Source organism: Suncus etruscus, chromosome 1 (genome assembly GCF_024139225.1).
Source record: "Suncus etruscus isolate mSunEtr1 chromosome 1, mSunEtr1.pri.cur, whole genome shotgun sequence".
NCBI lineage: Eukaryota > Metazoa > Chordata > Mammalia > Eulipotyphla > Soricidae > Suncus > Suncus etruscus.
Genome location: NC_064848.1, coordinates 60,603,029 through 60,617,364, shown reverse-complemented (window position 1 = coordinate 60,617,364; position 14,336 = coordinate 60,603,029). Strand labels below are relative to the sequence as shown.

Below are 14,336 nucleotides of genomic sequence, written 5' to 3'. Positions count from 1 at the left end.
GCTTGCCCGCAGCAGCGCCCATCTTGGCTCCCATGGCAGCAGCCCTGTTGGCCCAGGGCCCGGCCCTTACAGTAACTCATCGGCTGATGGAGGCGACTTTGATGAGGAAGCTGCCCCTCCCCCACCGGGTGGCTGTGGGTGTGTGTGTTGAGGTGGGTGAGTGTGTCAGAGGGGTGAAAGTGTGAAGGTAGGGTGAGTGTGGAGGTAGGGGTGTGTGTGTGTGTGTGTGTGTGTGTGTGTGCCTGCGTGCACGCCCTGGGATACAGACATTCCATGCCAGGCCATCTCTCTCTGATATAAGGAAGGGGCAGCCACTGTGAGCTCTTCTCCAACTCTCCCCACAGCCCATTCTGCAGCTTTTCCTCTTCCCTGTCCAGGGCTCCTGCCCCCATGTGGAGGTTGTGGGTCTGTCACTCAGGTGGAGGGCTCAGGGCACTGGCAGACAGGACAGGTGAGACAGGACTCAACTGGTTTCTGAGTGAGACTCTCTGGGGTTCATTCCTGGGCATTACCACTTGCTATTGTTGACTTTGCCCCCATCTTACCCACTAAGGCCTGAGAAGTAGCTGAAAAGCAGAGTGGGGAGGGTCAGAGGTTGCCAGGTACGGTGAGAGCTGGGAGAGGTAAGAGGCCTAGGAGTCTCACTGCCCATGCAGGTCACTGAGACCCATGGGACAGACCATCAGGGAGGAACAGTGACCCTGGGCTGTGGGTGCGGATAAGGGACTCTCCTGGTGAGGGGGCATGGAGCCTTAGGTGGGCAGCAGTCCTTTTTGGTAGAGGAGTTCCCACAAGGCTCTAGGCTGACACCCCTGTGGTTGTCTGCAGTGTCCGGTATGTGGGCCCATCTGTCCCATTTCTAGCTGTGGCTGGTAGCATGTCTCAGGCTGACTGTATCTTGAGACTTTCAGGCAGCGAGCGCTTGTGCTGTTGTCGCTGTTTCCTGACGAGCATCTGGCTGTGTCTCTGGCTCTTCCTCTGGCTGTTTTTATGCGTGGGTGCCTGCTCTTGTGTCTGTCTGTTTCTCTGGCAGTTCTCAGCTTGTGCGTCAGGCTGTGCACTTCGGGCACAGTTTCTGACACCATCTCTCACTCTGGCTGTGTCAAAGCTGCTCAGTTTTCTGGCTCTTTCTCTGGTGGGGTATCGGCTTCCATCTGGCTAACTTATTTCGAGCCTTGCAGACTGAACTTTGGTTTGTGCTACTCTGCTTGCTCACTGTCGGTCTACCTGTTTCTCTCTGGTTTTATTTATTTGGGGGCCACACCCTGCCATGCTCAGGGCTTACTCATGGTTCTATACTCAGGTATCACTCCTGGCGGTGCTCAGGGATGCCAGGGATCAAACCCGGGTCAGTCACATGCCAGACAAGCACGCTTCCACTGTACTATCTATCACTCAAGCCCTTTCTCTTTTGCTTTGTGCCTCAAAATGTCTCTCTGGGACAGTTCCAGCCGTGTGAAATTGTTTTGGGGTTTTGTCTGGATGTTTGGGGGAAGCATCTCTGGCCCTTGTCTCTGCTTAGTGTCTGACTCTGGCTTTAACTGTGGCCCCCTGTGGCCTCTGTTTCTCTCTGGCTGACAGCTCCCACCCCTCACCCCCCAATGAGTGTATATTTGAGTACAAGAAGTTATTTCCCTGTTTTCACTCTTGAGGATCTGCTGGGGCAAAAGTAGGGGATAAAGGGACATATCCCAAGTGAAGGAAGGAGGGATCTATACTGTGGCTTCTAAGACATGTTCTGGCACCCTTAGGGGTACCTGTAAGCACTGATATGCACCTTTTATTATGGGTTCTATGGCCCTAAGTTCACGAAACCAGGGTGAAAGAGAGCCAGGATCCCTGATAGAATGTGAATCAGCAGGGGCCGGAGAGATAGCATGGAGGTAAGGCATTTGCCTTGCATACAGAAGGACAGTGGTTCAAATCCCGGCATCCCATATGGTCCCCTGAGCCTGCCAGAAGTGACTTCTGAACGTAGAGCCAGGAGTAACCCCTGAGCCCTGCCGAGTGTAACCCCCCCAAAACAAAACAAAACAAACAAAAAGAATGTAAGTCAGCAGCTCTTTTTCTCTCAGTCATCAGGGTACACTTCAGCAGAAGTCTCAGCTGGTCTTCATTCCCAGCCACTGCTTCCCTGTTGTTCTGCTGTTACAAAGCTCCAGAACTCAGGGTCCCAAACCCCTTGGGGGCAGACTTGAGGGACTCCCGGAGCACCTAGCTTTTAGGCTTTCTCAGGAGTCCAGACACCCCGACAGATACAGTGCACAAACATCACCCCAGCCAGGTGCAATGTGGCAGCTAATTACCCAATTTCACCAGCGAAGTTATTATCTTTTTTTCTTTCTCTCTTTTTTTTTTTTGGGTAGAAAATGGCCCCTGCATTAAGAATGCCCCATAACTCATCCGTGATTGACTCCCTCCTGCAGCCCCAGCCTTATCGAACAGGAAACCGCCGCCGGTTGCCTCCTGCCATCTTAGCAAACCTCGCTTGGGCCACGGATGCCAATAATGTTGCTTTCCGTTGCTTGAAAGAGGATCCTGAGCCCCATTAAGAAGGACATTGGGGTCAAGGTTCCCTGGCCCAAGGGCTGGGATATCCCAGTCTTGCCTTAGAAGTGGGGGGCTTCCCAGGAGCCTCCTGCCTGGGCTGAAAGAGCTCCCCTGTTTCTTCCCACAGATGGCCTCTCCGGTGCCCTGGGCCTGCTGTGCCATGCTAGCTGCGGCCACTGCCATGGTCTACGCCCAGAGACATAGCCCACAGGGTGAGTGCTGGGGCATGGGGGCATGCTTGGGTTGAGGAGGCATGGACTCCACATTAGTCCTCTGCAGAGCAGAGCTATGCTGTTGAGGCTCTTAGCACTCACGGGGCTATCACATCTGCAGAGGAGGAGATCCCACCACAGCCATCAGCAAGGTGATATTCAGTCACTTGTGGAGATGCAGTGGAGTGGGGTGTCGGGGTGGGGGGAAATGTGGTGTCAAGGTAGTCCCATCTGAACTGAGTCTTTATTCATTTTTATTTTGCTCCTTATGTTTTAATAAACTTTTGGGGGGTGTTGGTGCACACCCGGTGATGCTCAGGGATTACTCCAGGCTATGAGCTCAGAAATCACTCCTGGCTTGGGGGACCATATAGGTCATCGGGGATCAAACCGAGGTCTGTCCTGGGTCAGATGCTTGCAAGGCAAATGCCTTACTGCTGCGCTATCACTCCAGCTCCTTAATAAACTTTTTAATTGAATTACCGTAAGATAGTTACAAAGTTGTTCATGTTTGAGCTTCAGTTATACAATATCCAACACCCATCCCTTCACCAGTGCACATTTCCCACCACCAGTGTCCAATTTTCTTTCTGCTGCCATCCCCATCTCTATGGCAGACATTTTTATTTGAGCTGAACCTTACTCCAGAGTAGTTTCCTCAACCTCTTCACGTGGGACCCCTGTCCTGAAAGTTGGCTTTCTAGTCTTGAGCTGTGCCGTCCCCAACATATGCACCACTTTACCTGTGGCCAATCCCTTGGACAATCCTGGTGGCCTCGGTTGAGAAACATTTGTCTAGAGCACTATTTCCCCAAACTGGTTGTACTGCCACCCCTGCCAGCTCTGGAACAATCCAGGAAAGTGTCCTTAAAGTCCAGGGGTGCCTCTGGGAGGGGCCTTTCCTTTTCAAGGAGGAGGATTTCCAGGGATGTGCTGAGTGATTTTTTTTCCCTGAGGAGGAGGCAGGAGACCAGGTAAGTTTGGGAACTCTGTCCTAGAGGGAGATGGGAATAGTGATGTGGGACAAAACCAGAGAGGGCTGGGCAGAGTACAGGTAACTGGGGCAGTTACTCCAAGGAAGGGACATGTCTGTGAGCAGGTAGTTGGGTGAGGAGTGGCTGTCCCCCTCACTCTGAACTTGTGCTCCATCCTGTCCCTAGAATGACCAGGAGAGGACAAGGTCTGGTCTGGAAACATGACCAGAGTTCCAAGGGTAGGATTCCCTTCCCAGGGGCCTTTAATCCTAGCGGTTGCTGGTGGGGAAGATGGGTGTCTGTCTGTGAAACCAGCTCTGAGAACCCTAGTGCTGTCCCTGATGAGCAGCCCCATCCATGATCCTGACCATTCTCGGTGCCCAGACCTGTGGTCTTCCCTGCAATCACTGGGCTCCCAAGTGGGGGACCGAAACTTAAGTGGGCTCTCGGTGTGCCACCGAGACTGAGGTGGCCTAGTGCATCAGGCATAATTTGGCTGAGTCATGTCTGAATTACCTCCTAGTTGATGGCATCTCCTGGGGTCATGCACCCATGGGTACCCTTGTCCCTTTTCAGCAGTGTCTGGGCATGGCTGTGTGCTAGGAGTTGAACCTTTTCTCTATGTGTGAGTTCTGTACCCTGGGAGTTCTATACTCCATATGAGTGTGAGTACTGTACCTTGTGTCTGAGAGTCCTATCTCCCCCAGTGTGTGAATCCTTTATCCCATGTGTGTGATCTTGTACACTATGTGAGTCTTGTATCCCATGTGAGTCCTGCACCCCATTTGTGAGTCCTGGATTCTGTGTATGAAAATCCTGTACTCCATGTATGGCCTGCACCTCATGTATGTGTTTTGTACCCATGTATCTGTCATGCGGGTGTGAGTTCTGTACCCTGTGTGTTAGTCTTGTACCCCTTGTGAGTTAGTTAGTACTCCCTTAGAGTGTGAATCTGGTATCCCCCCCCAGTCTTGCACACACATGAAAGAGTCCTGTGTGTTTTGTCTCTCCTTCCTTTGTGGGAGCTGGACCTCCAAGCCCCATTGTGCCTCTGAGTGGGGGGGGGGGTCCTCCTTGTACAGACACAGGAATGTGGTGGCCCTTGGAGGTGAATGTGGCCCTGAGTGACTGTGTCTCCTTGTGTTTTCCTTATGTTTTGGTCAGTCTTCCTAAGCGGGTGCTGTTGCCTGTCTGCCCCGGGACTGTTTCCGGCTTGAAGTCCCTGTGTGAGCCTATGCACAGGTGCGAGGGCGCCCTCAGCCCCGTCCCTCGGAGCGCTCCCTGTCCATGACCTCATCCTGTCTCTGTCTCTCATCCTGGCTGCTCACAACCTTTTCACAGCTGATTCCTTTGGAGCATTTGTCACCGCGTCAGGGCCAAGAACCCCATCCTCCCCTCCTGCCTGATTTAATTTCTGAAATGGACAGCACATCACTGGGGCACCCCTGGGGCGGGGAAGGGGTGCTGTCCAGAGACAAAGGATTCAATCACTGCCATCTCGAGGCTGTGTGGTACGCTGTGACTAGAGCCTGTGACACTCTGATGGGTGGGTGCAATTGTCGTGGCAGGTTGTGTATCTGCTTCCTTCCTCCGCCCCTCTGTGTGGCCTATGGTTGTCAGCTGTCACTGTGTTGTCACCATCTCCTTCCTGCTCTGCTCTTAGGCTATATGTGGCCTTGTCAGCTCATGTGGCCACATCCTTTGTGAGGTACAGGAGAGTGTCCCCATGGTTCACATTGCTGTGTTGCTCCCTTACCTTGAGGCCCTAATTTTCCCCCACCCTTTGCCTATGAATGAGCCTAGAGGGGTCCACCAGCATCCCTAAGATGGAGTCCCTGAGCTGTGTCACTTGGTATCGAGGTACTAATGTGTTCACAGGAACCATGATTGCCCCACCCCCTCCCAACAGTCAGCTTCCCAGTCTTCCTCCTCTCCGCCGAGGCCTCCTCCTCCTCCTCCTCCTCTTCCTCCTCTGCAGCTGGATAGAGAGTCTCTGTTGGGGGGTGGTGCTGAGAGAGGGGCTTGGCACGTTTCCTGGAAGCTCCAGGTTTTTGGAAGGGAGGTTGGAGGGGGCTCAATGGCTAGGGCTGGTGGATTGGGGGGGGGGCTCTATGGCTTGAGCTTTGTGGACACTTGGGCCTCTGGTCAGGGGAAGCCTGCGTCCAGCCTCTGGTCCAGCCTCACAGCTGTGGCTTCCAAAGCCCCCAGCCACTGTCCTTCCGTCCTCCATTCATCCCCTGCTCTGTGGGTCCTAGGCCCCACATACGATTGGTCAGAGCTGGCAGGGCGCCCTGCTTTGCTCTCTTTGGACAGAGGCTCAGAGAGGGGTAAGACGGAGATAGGTCTCCGGGTAGAGCCTGGCACAGGCCACAGGGGACAGAAAGACAGAAGAGCAGCCAGCAGAAACAAGGCCCAGCTTGGGGGGAAGGAGGGGCTGCTGGCTCAGAGGGATCCCTACCCCCTGCGGTCCTGGTGGTGTTAACAAGTCTAATTAAGAGGCCACTGGCCCAACTTAATTGGCTCGTTAACAGGAATTGCCTCTGAAAATCCCCCAACTCAGCGGGGTGGCGCTCTGAAGGGGAGTTATCAGGGAGTGTTAACGAGGAATACAGTCCCCCCAACACTGCCCCCACCCCGCTCTCTCCCTCACAGATCTGGCTGGGAAAGCATCTGTCCTTCTTCCAGCCTAGGGGTGGTGGAGGAGGAGGGTGGGTTTGTTCCCGCCCAGCTCTGCTGCACTCTGGTCCCCAGGCTGGTGGCTGTAGCACTATCCCCAGCCAACACAGCGGGCCTGGCCCAGTGTTCTCTCCCACCCCTCCATTCCTCCTGGGCTCCCTCAACTCCCCTGGTTTCCTTTGGTCAGGGCTGACTTGTTCTTTTGGTTCTGACAATCTCCTCCCAGGGCAGGGGTGGGGGCAGGAAAGGACTGAGTCTCAGGACTCTGCATTCCTGCACAAAGTACCTGCCTTGTGGAACTGAGAGCTGCTGGGAAATCCCTAGGGTTCCCCATCCTGGGTTCTGGTCATTTTCCCTGCTACTACCCTAGCTCTGGCTCATTGGGGGGAGGAGGCATGTTCAGGGGAGCCAGAGTAGGGAAGGGAGAGAACAGGACAGAGACAAAAGAGAAAGAGATGGGTTTGGAACACAGAAATCCCCAAATGGGTTCTTCAGTCTCAGCCTGCACAGATAGCTAAAGTCAGTGACTGGGACTGGCTTGTTTCTGTCTAGAGATTGGAGGCACAGGGATGAAGATGTGACGGACAGGAGGATGGCTAGGCTCCCCCAGAGAACCTGAACTTCCAGCCTCCAATCCCAGCTGCCTCTTTCCTCCTTAGCTCACTCATCCTGCACACAGTGTGGTTGACATTCAGTCCATAGTGTCCAGAATCATTTCCAGGTCCCCATGCACCGCAAACATGCAGTTTCACAGGTGCCAGCAGGACACCTGTGACCTATGACTTCTGCCCTATGCTGACCCCCTCCAGAAGCTCCCCATGTGCAGTATGAGCGTCTGGGCTCCGATGTGACACTACCTTGCGGGACAGCAAGCTGGGACACGGCTGTGACCTGGCGGGTGAATGGGACAGACCTGGCGGCCGATCTGCTCAACGGCTCCCAGCTGGTGCTTCGAAGCCTGGAACTGGGCCACAGTGGCCTCTATGCCTGCTTCCATCGAGACTCCTGGCACCTGCGCCACCAGGTTGTGCTGCATGTGGGCCGTAAGTATCACCCCAACACCGACCCCCAGCTTCTCCCCTTCCCTTTGGGGTGTAGGAGTCTTGTCTGCTGATCCCAGTCCTGACGTTCTTTTGACACCTCAGCTCAGACCCTGGGATGCTTTACTGGAGGATCCCTGGGGGATGGGGAGGAGTCTCTGATCTTACTCCCTCTACAAGCTGGGACTATGAGAGAGTCCAGCTGGGAAGGAATACTAGGGCCCCAGCTCCAACAGACAGGATAGGTGGGGGATGAGGATGGTGGGTGGAAGTGGGGCACTGGTCCTCTGACTTTCAAAAAAAAAAAAAAAAAAACGGGTTTGGAGGCTCCAGATAAGCAGGGAAGAGGGACAGGTAAGTGGACATTTGGAAGAGCTAAGGGATAACACTGAGAAAGTCATATTGGGCAGAAACTGAGTGTAACTCTAGGCCTCAAAGCTGGAAGGCAGGAAAAGGCCCCTTGGATTGGTGTAAACAGCCATGGAGGGGGTTGCTTAGCTCATGAGTCTAGAAACTGAGTCTAGAAAATGTCACACATTTCTAGGAGCAGGGCCCTAGAAATTACTTGGTGCTAGAGTAAAGACCTGGGAAGTACAGCCCTAGGTTCAATCCCTGGCACTGCATAAGAAAAAGGAAAAAAGTTCCTTCTCACGTCCCTGCAGATAAGAGAGGCAGGTTGGAGCACCTATGCAGAGAGCTCAGCAGTCTGGGACCCATAGGCTGTATACAGGAGGTTCCTGTGACCCGTTAATATAGAGGGCTAAACTAGCCACTGAATATCACCTGAGCCCCCCCCAAAAGAGTGGCAGTTTGCACAGGGACAGAGGCAGGGAGGAATCTCTTGCAGGGATACAGAGGACATAGTGAAGACATGGGATCAGGGCACAGAATTAGGGGAAGGTTGAGAGGGTACCTTCAGAACTGGTTGGGTTTAGGGAGGAGAGAAGGGGAGAATCCAGGCTGTGGGAAGGGCTGTCCCAGCAGCATAATTTGGGGGGGGGGGGCAAAAGATGTAGTGGATTTCATGTAGTTTGGATTTCCTAAGAATTTAGAGCCCAAGATGGGAATTCATATGCAAGGGATTCATTTGGTTAGTGACAGATACAGCTGAAGCAGTGGGGGGGGGGGGGGAATGATAGAAAAGGAAGGGAAGGTGGAAGTTCCCATGGGACATGGAGCTTAACTCACTGAGGGAATTCCAGAAGCCACAGCAGAACACTTGAACATGTGCCTCAGGAATTGAGCTGGAGCCTGGTCGTGGATTCAGTCTGAGTGGGGGCGGGGCTACTTACATTCCCTAGTGCCTTTGGCCTGGTGCCTGGGCAAGCTATGCAGGTTCTGGTGGCCAAAGCTCTTAGGCAGATAGATAACTGCAGGAGTGGGCAGCCAGTGCAGACCAGAGCGCTGGCACCCCCATCTGCAGCAGACTTGGGAGGGGCCCTGGGAGACAACTGAGAATTGATGGTTGGCTGGGGGGACGGGGACAATGGATCTGGGGTGGAGATGGAGCACTCAAAGACTCAGCTGAGAGATTGTCAGCAGCAATACTGGGGTAAGAGGGATGATGTGGAAGGAGAGGTTGTGGGGTTGAGAAGACAGTGATGTTCCAGAGAATATCACTAGATAAGGGACTGACAGAGAAAATGTACAGCAGGGAGGACACTTGTCTTGCACGCAGCCAACCTGAGATTTGGTCCCCAGCACCACATATAGGTCCCCAAGCTCTGCCAGGAGTGAATCCTGGAGTAAGCACCATTAGGTGTCACTTCCCCTGCAAAGAAAGAATTAAGAAAGAGCAATGGGGGAGAGTTGGGAGTATGGGGGAGGCATGCTTCAGGAAGGGGGTCCACCCATGGACATGGTAAGATTATGGGTGTGGGGAAGTCAGCATTAGTAGGCAAATTCTCAAAGACCAAATTAGTGATAGTAGTTTACTTCTCTCCTTGAGCCAGAGATTCTGGCCTCATTCTGAGAGGTAGAGAACTGAACAGCTGATGAAGCTCTTTGATTCCCAGGTACTGCTAATAGGGACACTTAAAGCACCGGGGAGGGGAGCAGGCTCTGGTCCAGTGTTCCCTATAGAAATCATTGATTCTGGGGGCTGGAGCGATAGCACAGTGATAGAGCATTTGCCTTGCATGCGTCGGCCCAGGAGGGACCTGGGTTCAGTCTTTGTCATCCCATATGGTCCTCTGAGCCAGGAGGTATTTCTGAGCGCATAACCAACAGGAGTAGCCCCTGAGCATCACTGGGTGTGGCCCAAAAACTTTAAAAAAAAAAAAAAAGAAATCACTGATTTTGGTGCTTCAGGAGGGTTAGAGGTGGGATTTGATAGGGGCAGAGTTACAATATTGAGCAGTGGTGGAACCTGCTCAGTGAGACTGTATTCACACTCCGCTGACACAGCCCACCTGAAATATGGATATATTTTATCTGGGGAGATAGTTCAAAGGGCTGGAGAGCATGCTTTGTAGGCTGGAGGCCCAGGTTTGATCCCTAGCACTGCTTGCATTCTCCCACCTTCTCACGTCACCAGAAGTGTTTGGGGAGTGGAGGGTTTGGGGCAACTGGTTAGTGCTCAGGGGCTGTTTTTGGCTCTGCTCAGGAGTGACCCCTGGTGGTACTCAGGGACTTTGAACTGGGGTTACTAGCCAGAAGGAAGGCAAGTACTTCTAAACTATCCCTCCATCCCAGGAACAATTATTTTTTCTTTTCTTTCTTTCATTTACATGTATTCCTGACCACATATGTCCTTTTGTTTGTGTTTGGGCCACACCTGGTGGCACTCAGGCGTTACTCTTAGGAAGCATGAAGGATCATATGGGATGCTGAGGATCAAACCTGGGTCAGCCACGTGCAAGGCAAATGTCCTACCCATTGTGCTATCTCTCCAACCCCTTCTTCCTCCCTTCCTCCCTTTCCTTTTTTTCTTTCTTCCTCCTTTCTTTCTTTCTTTTTCTAATTTTTTTTCTTAATTTTGCTTTGGGGCCACACTTGATAATACTCAGGGGTTACTCCTGTTTCTGAACTGAGGAATCACTCCCAGTGGAGCTTGGGGCACCATAGAGGATGCCAAGGATCAAAACTGGGTTGGTTGCTTGCAAGGGAAGCACTCTGCTGCTATGCTATCTCTCCAGTCCCTCTCCCCCCGAGTGATTTCTGAACTCTGAACTGGAAGTAGCCCCTGAACACTGCTAAGTACACTAAGAAAAATTGATGGTCTAGTGAAGATGATCCTTTACCCACATAAAAATCTTGTATGTTGGGCCAGAGTAGTAGTACAGCGGGTGTTTATTCGTATGTGGCTGACCGGGGTTTGATCCTCAGCATCCCATATGGTCCTTCGAGCCTGCCAGGAGTGATTTCTAAGTATTTGATCATTGCCAGGTGTGGCCCCCAAACCAACCAACCAAATAAAATACCTTGTATGCATTTAAATGGAAGAGATGGAACTTCTAGCCAAGTGTCTTAGTTGCAAGCCAAAGGCTGGAACGACCTTTGTGGGCAATGTGAGCCCACAGGAGCAGCTAACTGATGCCCTCCCCAGCCTTGGTCTAAGTGCCACAGAAGGAGGGATGAGGGATGAGGGATGAGGCCAGATTGACACCCATTGTACACATGCACTGAATTTTGAATCTGCAAACTTCTGAATGTGCAGGTCTGACTCTGAGAGTGCCCTACAGGGGAATTGCACATTGAAGTTATGTGTATGTTTGTTTGTTGAGGGGGCAGTTGGGGTCACATCCAAGGTTCCTTAGGGCTTTTCCTGGTTCTGTGCTCAATCACTTCTGGCATGCTCAGGGGACCGTCTGCAACACAGGGGATGGAACCAGAGTTAAACATGTGAAAGGCAAACAGCTTAATTCCTCTTCAGAATCTCTCCAACCTGCCATATATCAATAGTTTGTACCCCTGGGATAGACTCACAGCTGCTCTGGGGTGCTCAGAGACCTTTTTTAAGATGTAGCCCACTCCCTGACACCTGCCTGTCGGCCCCTGTTGACTAGGCTCTGGTTGTCAGAAGTAACAGGTACTCGCCTCTCGTTGCATTATTGCCCTCTAACATGTGGCCTGGGGAGCAGGCGCATTCATCATAATGGTTTCACCCTCTCAATATTAGTAACAGAAGACTAGCTTCTCAACATGCACCATCAAATTATCCTTCCTGCCCTCTTTAGAGAATAGGGCAGAGTGTGGACCTTTCGAACCAACAATTAATATTTATCATGAACATCAGAGATTTTCCTGTCTCTGCTTCCAAGGTACCTAATCACAAAACTATTCTGTTGAAAGTTCCCTTAGATTAATCCCTGACCTGCCTTCTCCTGACTTACCCTCCTGCCTCAGCTGGAGAGGGGGCCACACCTCTCAGGGGGTCCCCCTGCCATGACAGGAGCCCATGAGCAAGTAGGTCACAGCTGCGCTTTATCCACTGCTTTATCCAGGGCCCTTCTGATTCCAGCTAAAGCAAGTCGGATAAATGGATGCTATTATTTTTCTCTTCTTTTCCATTCTCCTTCTTTCTTCTCTTCCATCTCCTCCTTTTCCTTTCCTCTTTGCAGTGCCACTGTTGAACCTAGGGCCTCACACATTCAAGGCCTGTTCTCTAATGCTGAGTCTGGGCCAGGCCTTAATCCGCTGATTGTCTGATTTCTACATCTTCGTCTTCTTTGATGGTCAAGTCCAAACTTGGAGCACTCAACTCTCCCCTCAGCCCTGTTTAGCTGGGAAGGAAGGAACAGTGTGTAGTTGAAGATGTCTGAGGAGAAAAACGTGGAGAGTAGTTGTGTGTGTGTGTGGGGGGGGGGGGAACGTCTGAATAACTGGGGGTGCCTGAGTGGTATTACAAGGGCTGCTCTGGGCTTTGAGCGCTCCAGAGGCTGCGGGAGGAACGAGGGTGGGGTTTGGGCAGGGCTGGAGTTGGAAGGGTCACTGCGTCCCGCCCCGCCTGATCTGGCCAGCCCTGGGGTGTGGGCAGCCCGCCCCTCCTCTGCACTGGGCCTGAAGGCAGGCCTCCTGCGTGCCGGGGGCTCCAGCCCAGGCAGGCTGGCGAGATGAGAGGAAAAACATGCGGTTTGGTGGGCTGGACATGGAAAAACAAGCCAATTAGGAGGAAAACAAACAAAACCCGGGCCAGCGGGGGCGCATGCACGCACTGAGGCTCTTGCGTGCACAGCCCCGCATGGAGTCCAGGGGCGCTGCTGCTGCAGCTTGCTCCGGACATCCCAGAGCCCCCATTTCCACAGGAGACTCCGGAACGGGGCATGGAGGGGCAGCCCGCCTGCCCAGAGTGGGGTCTCCAGGAGCCTCCTCATTGGCGCCACACTCGCGCTCCTCTGGAACACAAGCTCATCCGGTTGAACAGTGACAAGTGGGGTACCCCGAGAACCCTCAGTCCTGGAGATGCTGACTGTGGTCTAGCCATGGAGTAGTATCACAGCCATGATGCTGTGTGTATCTGCGGGCTGTCAGAACACCTGGGCTTTATAAAACACCACCACCACCTCCACCACTATGTCACAAAACAGCATGGTTTTCGAAAAACATGCAAACAGCAAATGCAACAACCTCCCACCCCACTGCCTCAAAACACAGGGTCTTCAGCACAGCCTGCCGCCCCTTCCACGGGGTCCCCCATTGCCCTGTCCCTCAGCCTAGAGCGCTCTCTCACTGCACCCCACCTCCGCCCACCCAGCCCTTCAGCTGGGCTCCAGCTGCAGCGAGTCTCTCCTTAACTTCCCTCTTCTTTGTTTTTCTTTCCTCCTTTTCCTTCGCAGAAACCTGGTCCCTGTCAGGAAACCCAAACCCGTCTCTGCTCAGGGCCCAGGGCCAGGCAGGAGTAGCCAGATGACAAAGTCCTGCCTGGTCCTCCTGCCCTGTGACCTGAGAGAGGGGGGCTCTATGAGGAGGAGGGGGAAGAGGGAAGGCAGGAATGGCAGGGCCAGGGCAGGGAGAAAGCCATGGCCCTCGCTGCCCCGGGAAGAACCCAGGTGGCAGGGCGCTGACTCAGCCTGCACCCTTCTCCTTTGAAGCTGGGTGTAAAGGAGGGTTGGCAACAGCAGGAACGGGTAGTAGAGACTTCTCGGCTGGCCGTCCTCAGAGTGTCCTTTCTCCTGGGGTTGTTGCCAACTCTGGCCTGGCCCACAGGCCCCCACAGGCACTTCCTGTGTCCTCGGCCGCCACCCGAAACACCCCACACCACTGTGTCCCCTGAGAGATGGGGAAGGGGAGATGAGGGACACACAGGAAGAGTGTGGCGGAGAAACAGATAGGCATGAGTTTGGAAATGTTTCCTGTGAGGACAGGTAGCTGTAGGCAAAAGGCAACTATCCCTGGGGTGGGAACTCAGTTTCCCCCCCACTTCGACATCTTCTCTAGATTCAGGCTCTAGAATTACTTCTGCCCCCACAGAGTCCATTCTCTGTGGCACATCCAGACCCTATCTGCTCCCCTGCTGTGAAGCCAGATAGAACCCTGGGCCTCCCACCCCACACACAAGGCAAACAAGGACAGAAGGACGTGGTGCTGCAGAGTACAAGCCCACAGTTAGTGGCCCCCTTGTCTCCATGGCCACTTGGCAAGCATAGACCCACAATCCTTTCATGCCCTTGGCTGGTTCTTGAGTGCCCCTCCCTCTGGTTTTCTGTCCACCTGTCAGGCAGGGGGTGGAGGGGGGCGGGAACAGGAGGGAGGTGTCAGTGTCCCCGGAGCCCTGGATGGACATTCCTTGCCTGGGTCAGATCCCAGAATCTGCCTCCTTCCAGGAACCTGAGCCGGCTGCCCTCACACCATACCCCATGCCTGAGAACGGGACAGCTGGGAGAAGTGCTCACCACAGCAAAAAGTGCGGTTAGACAACAGAAGGACTTCCAGAGTGTTTGTGT

General features: G+C 53.4%; 1 protein-coding gene across 3 annotated transcripts in view; it reads left to right on the top strand.

The window, feature by feature from the left end:
- CNTFR (ciliary neurotrophic factor receptor) overlaps nucleotides 1-14,336 on the top strand; it is a 40,100-nt gene that overhangs the window by 18,233 nt on the left and 7,531 nt on the right. For all 3 annotated transcript variants that reach the window (XM_049773719.1, XM_049773711.1, XM_049773725.1), the window contains 2 exons: nucleotides 2,678-2,762; nucleotides 7,222-7,455. In XM_049773719.1, the coding sequence (XP_049629676.1) occupies nucleotides 2,678-2,762; nucleotides 7,222-7,455 (319 nt within the window). The remainder of the gene's footprint in view (nucleotides 1-2,677; nucleotides 2,763-7,221; nucleotides 7,456-14,336) is intronic.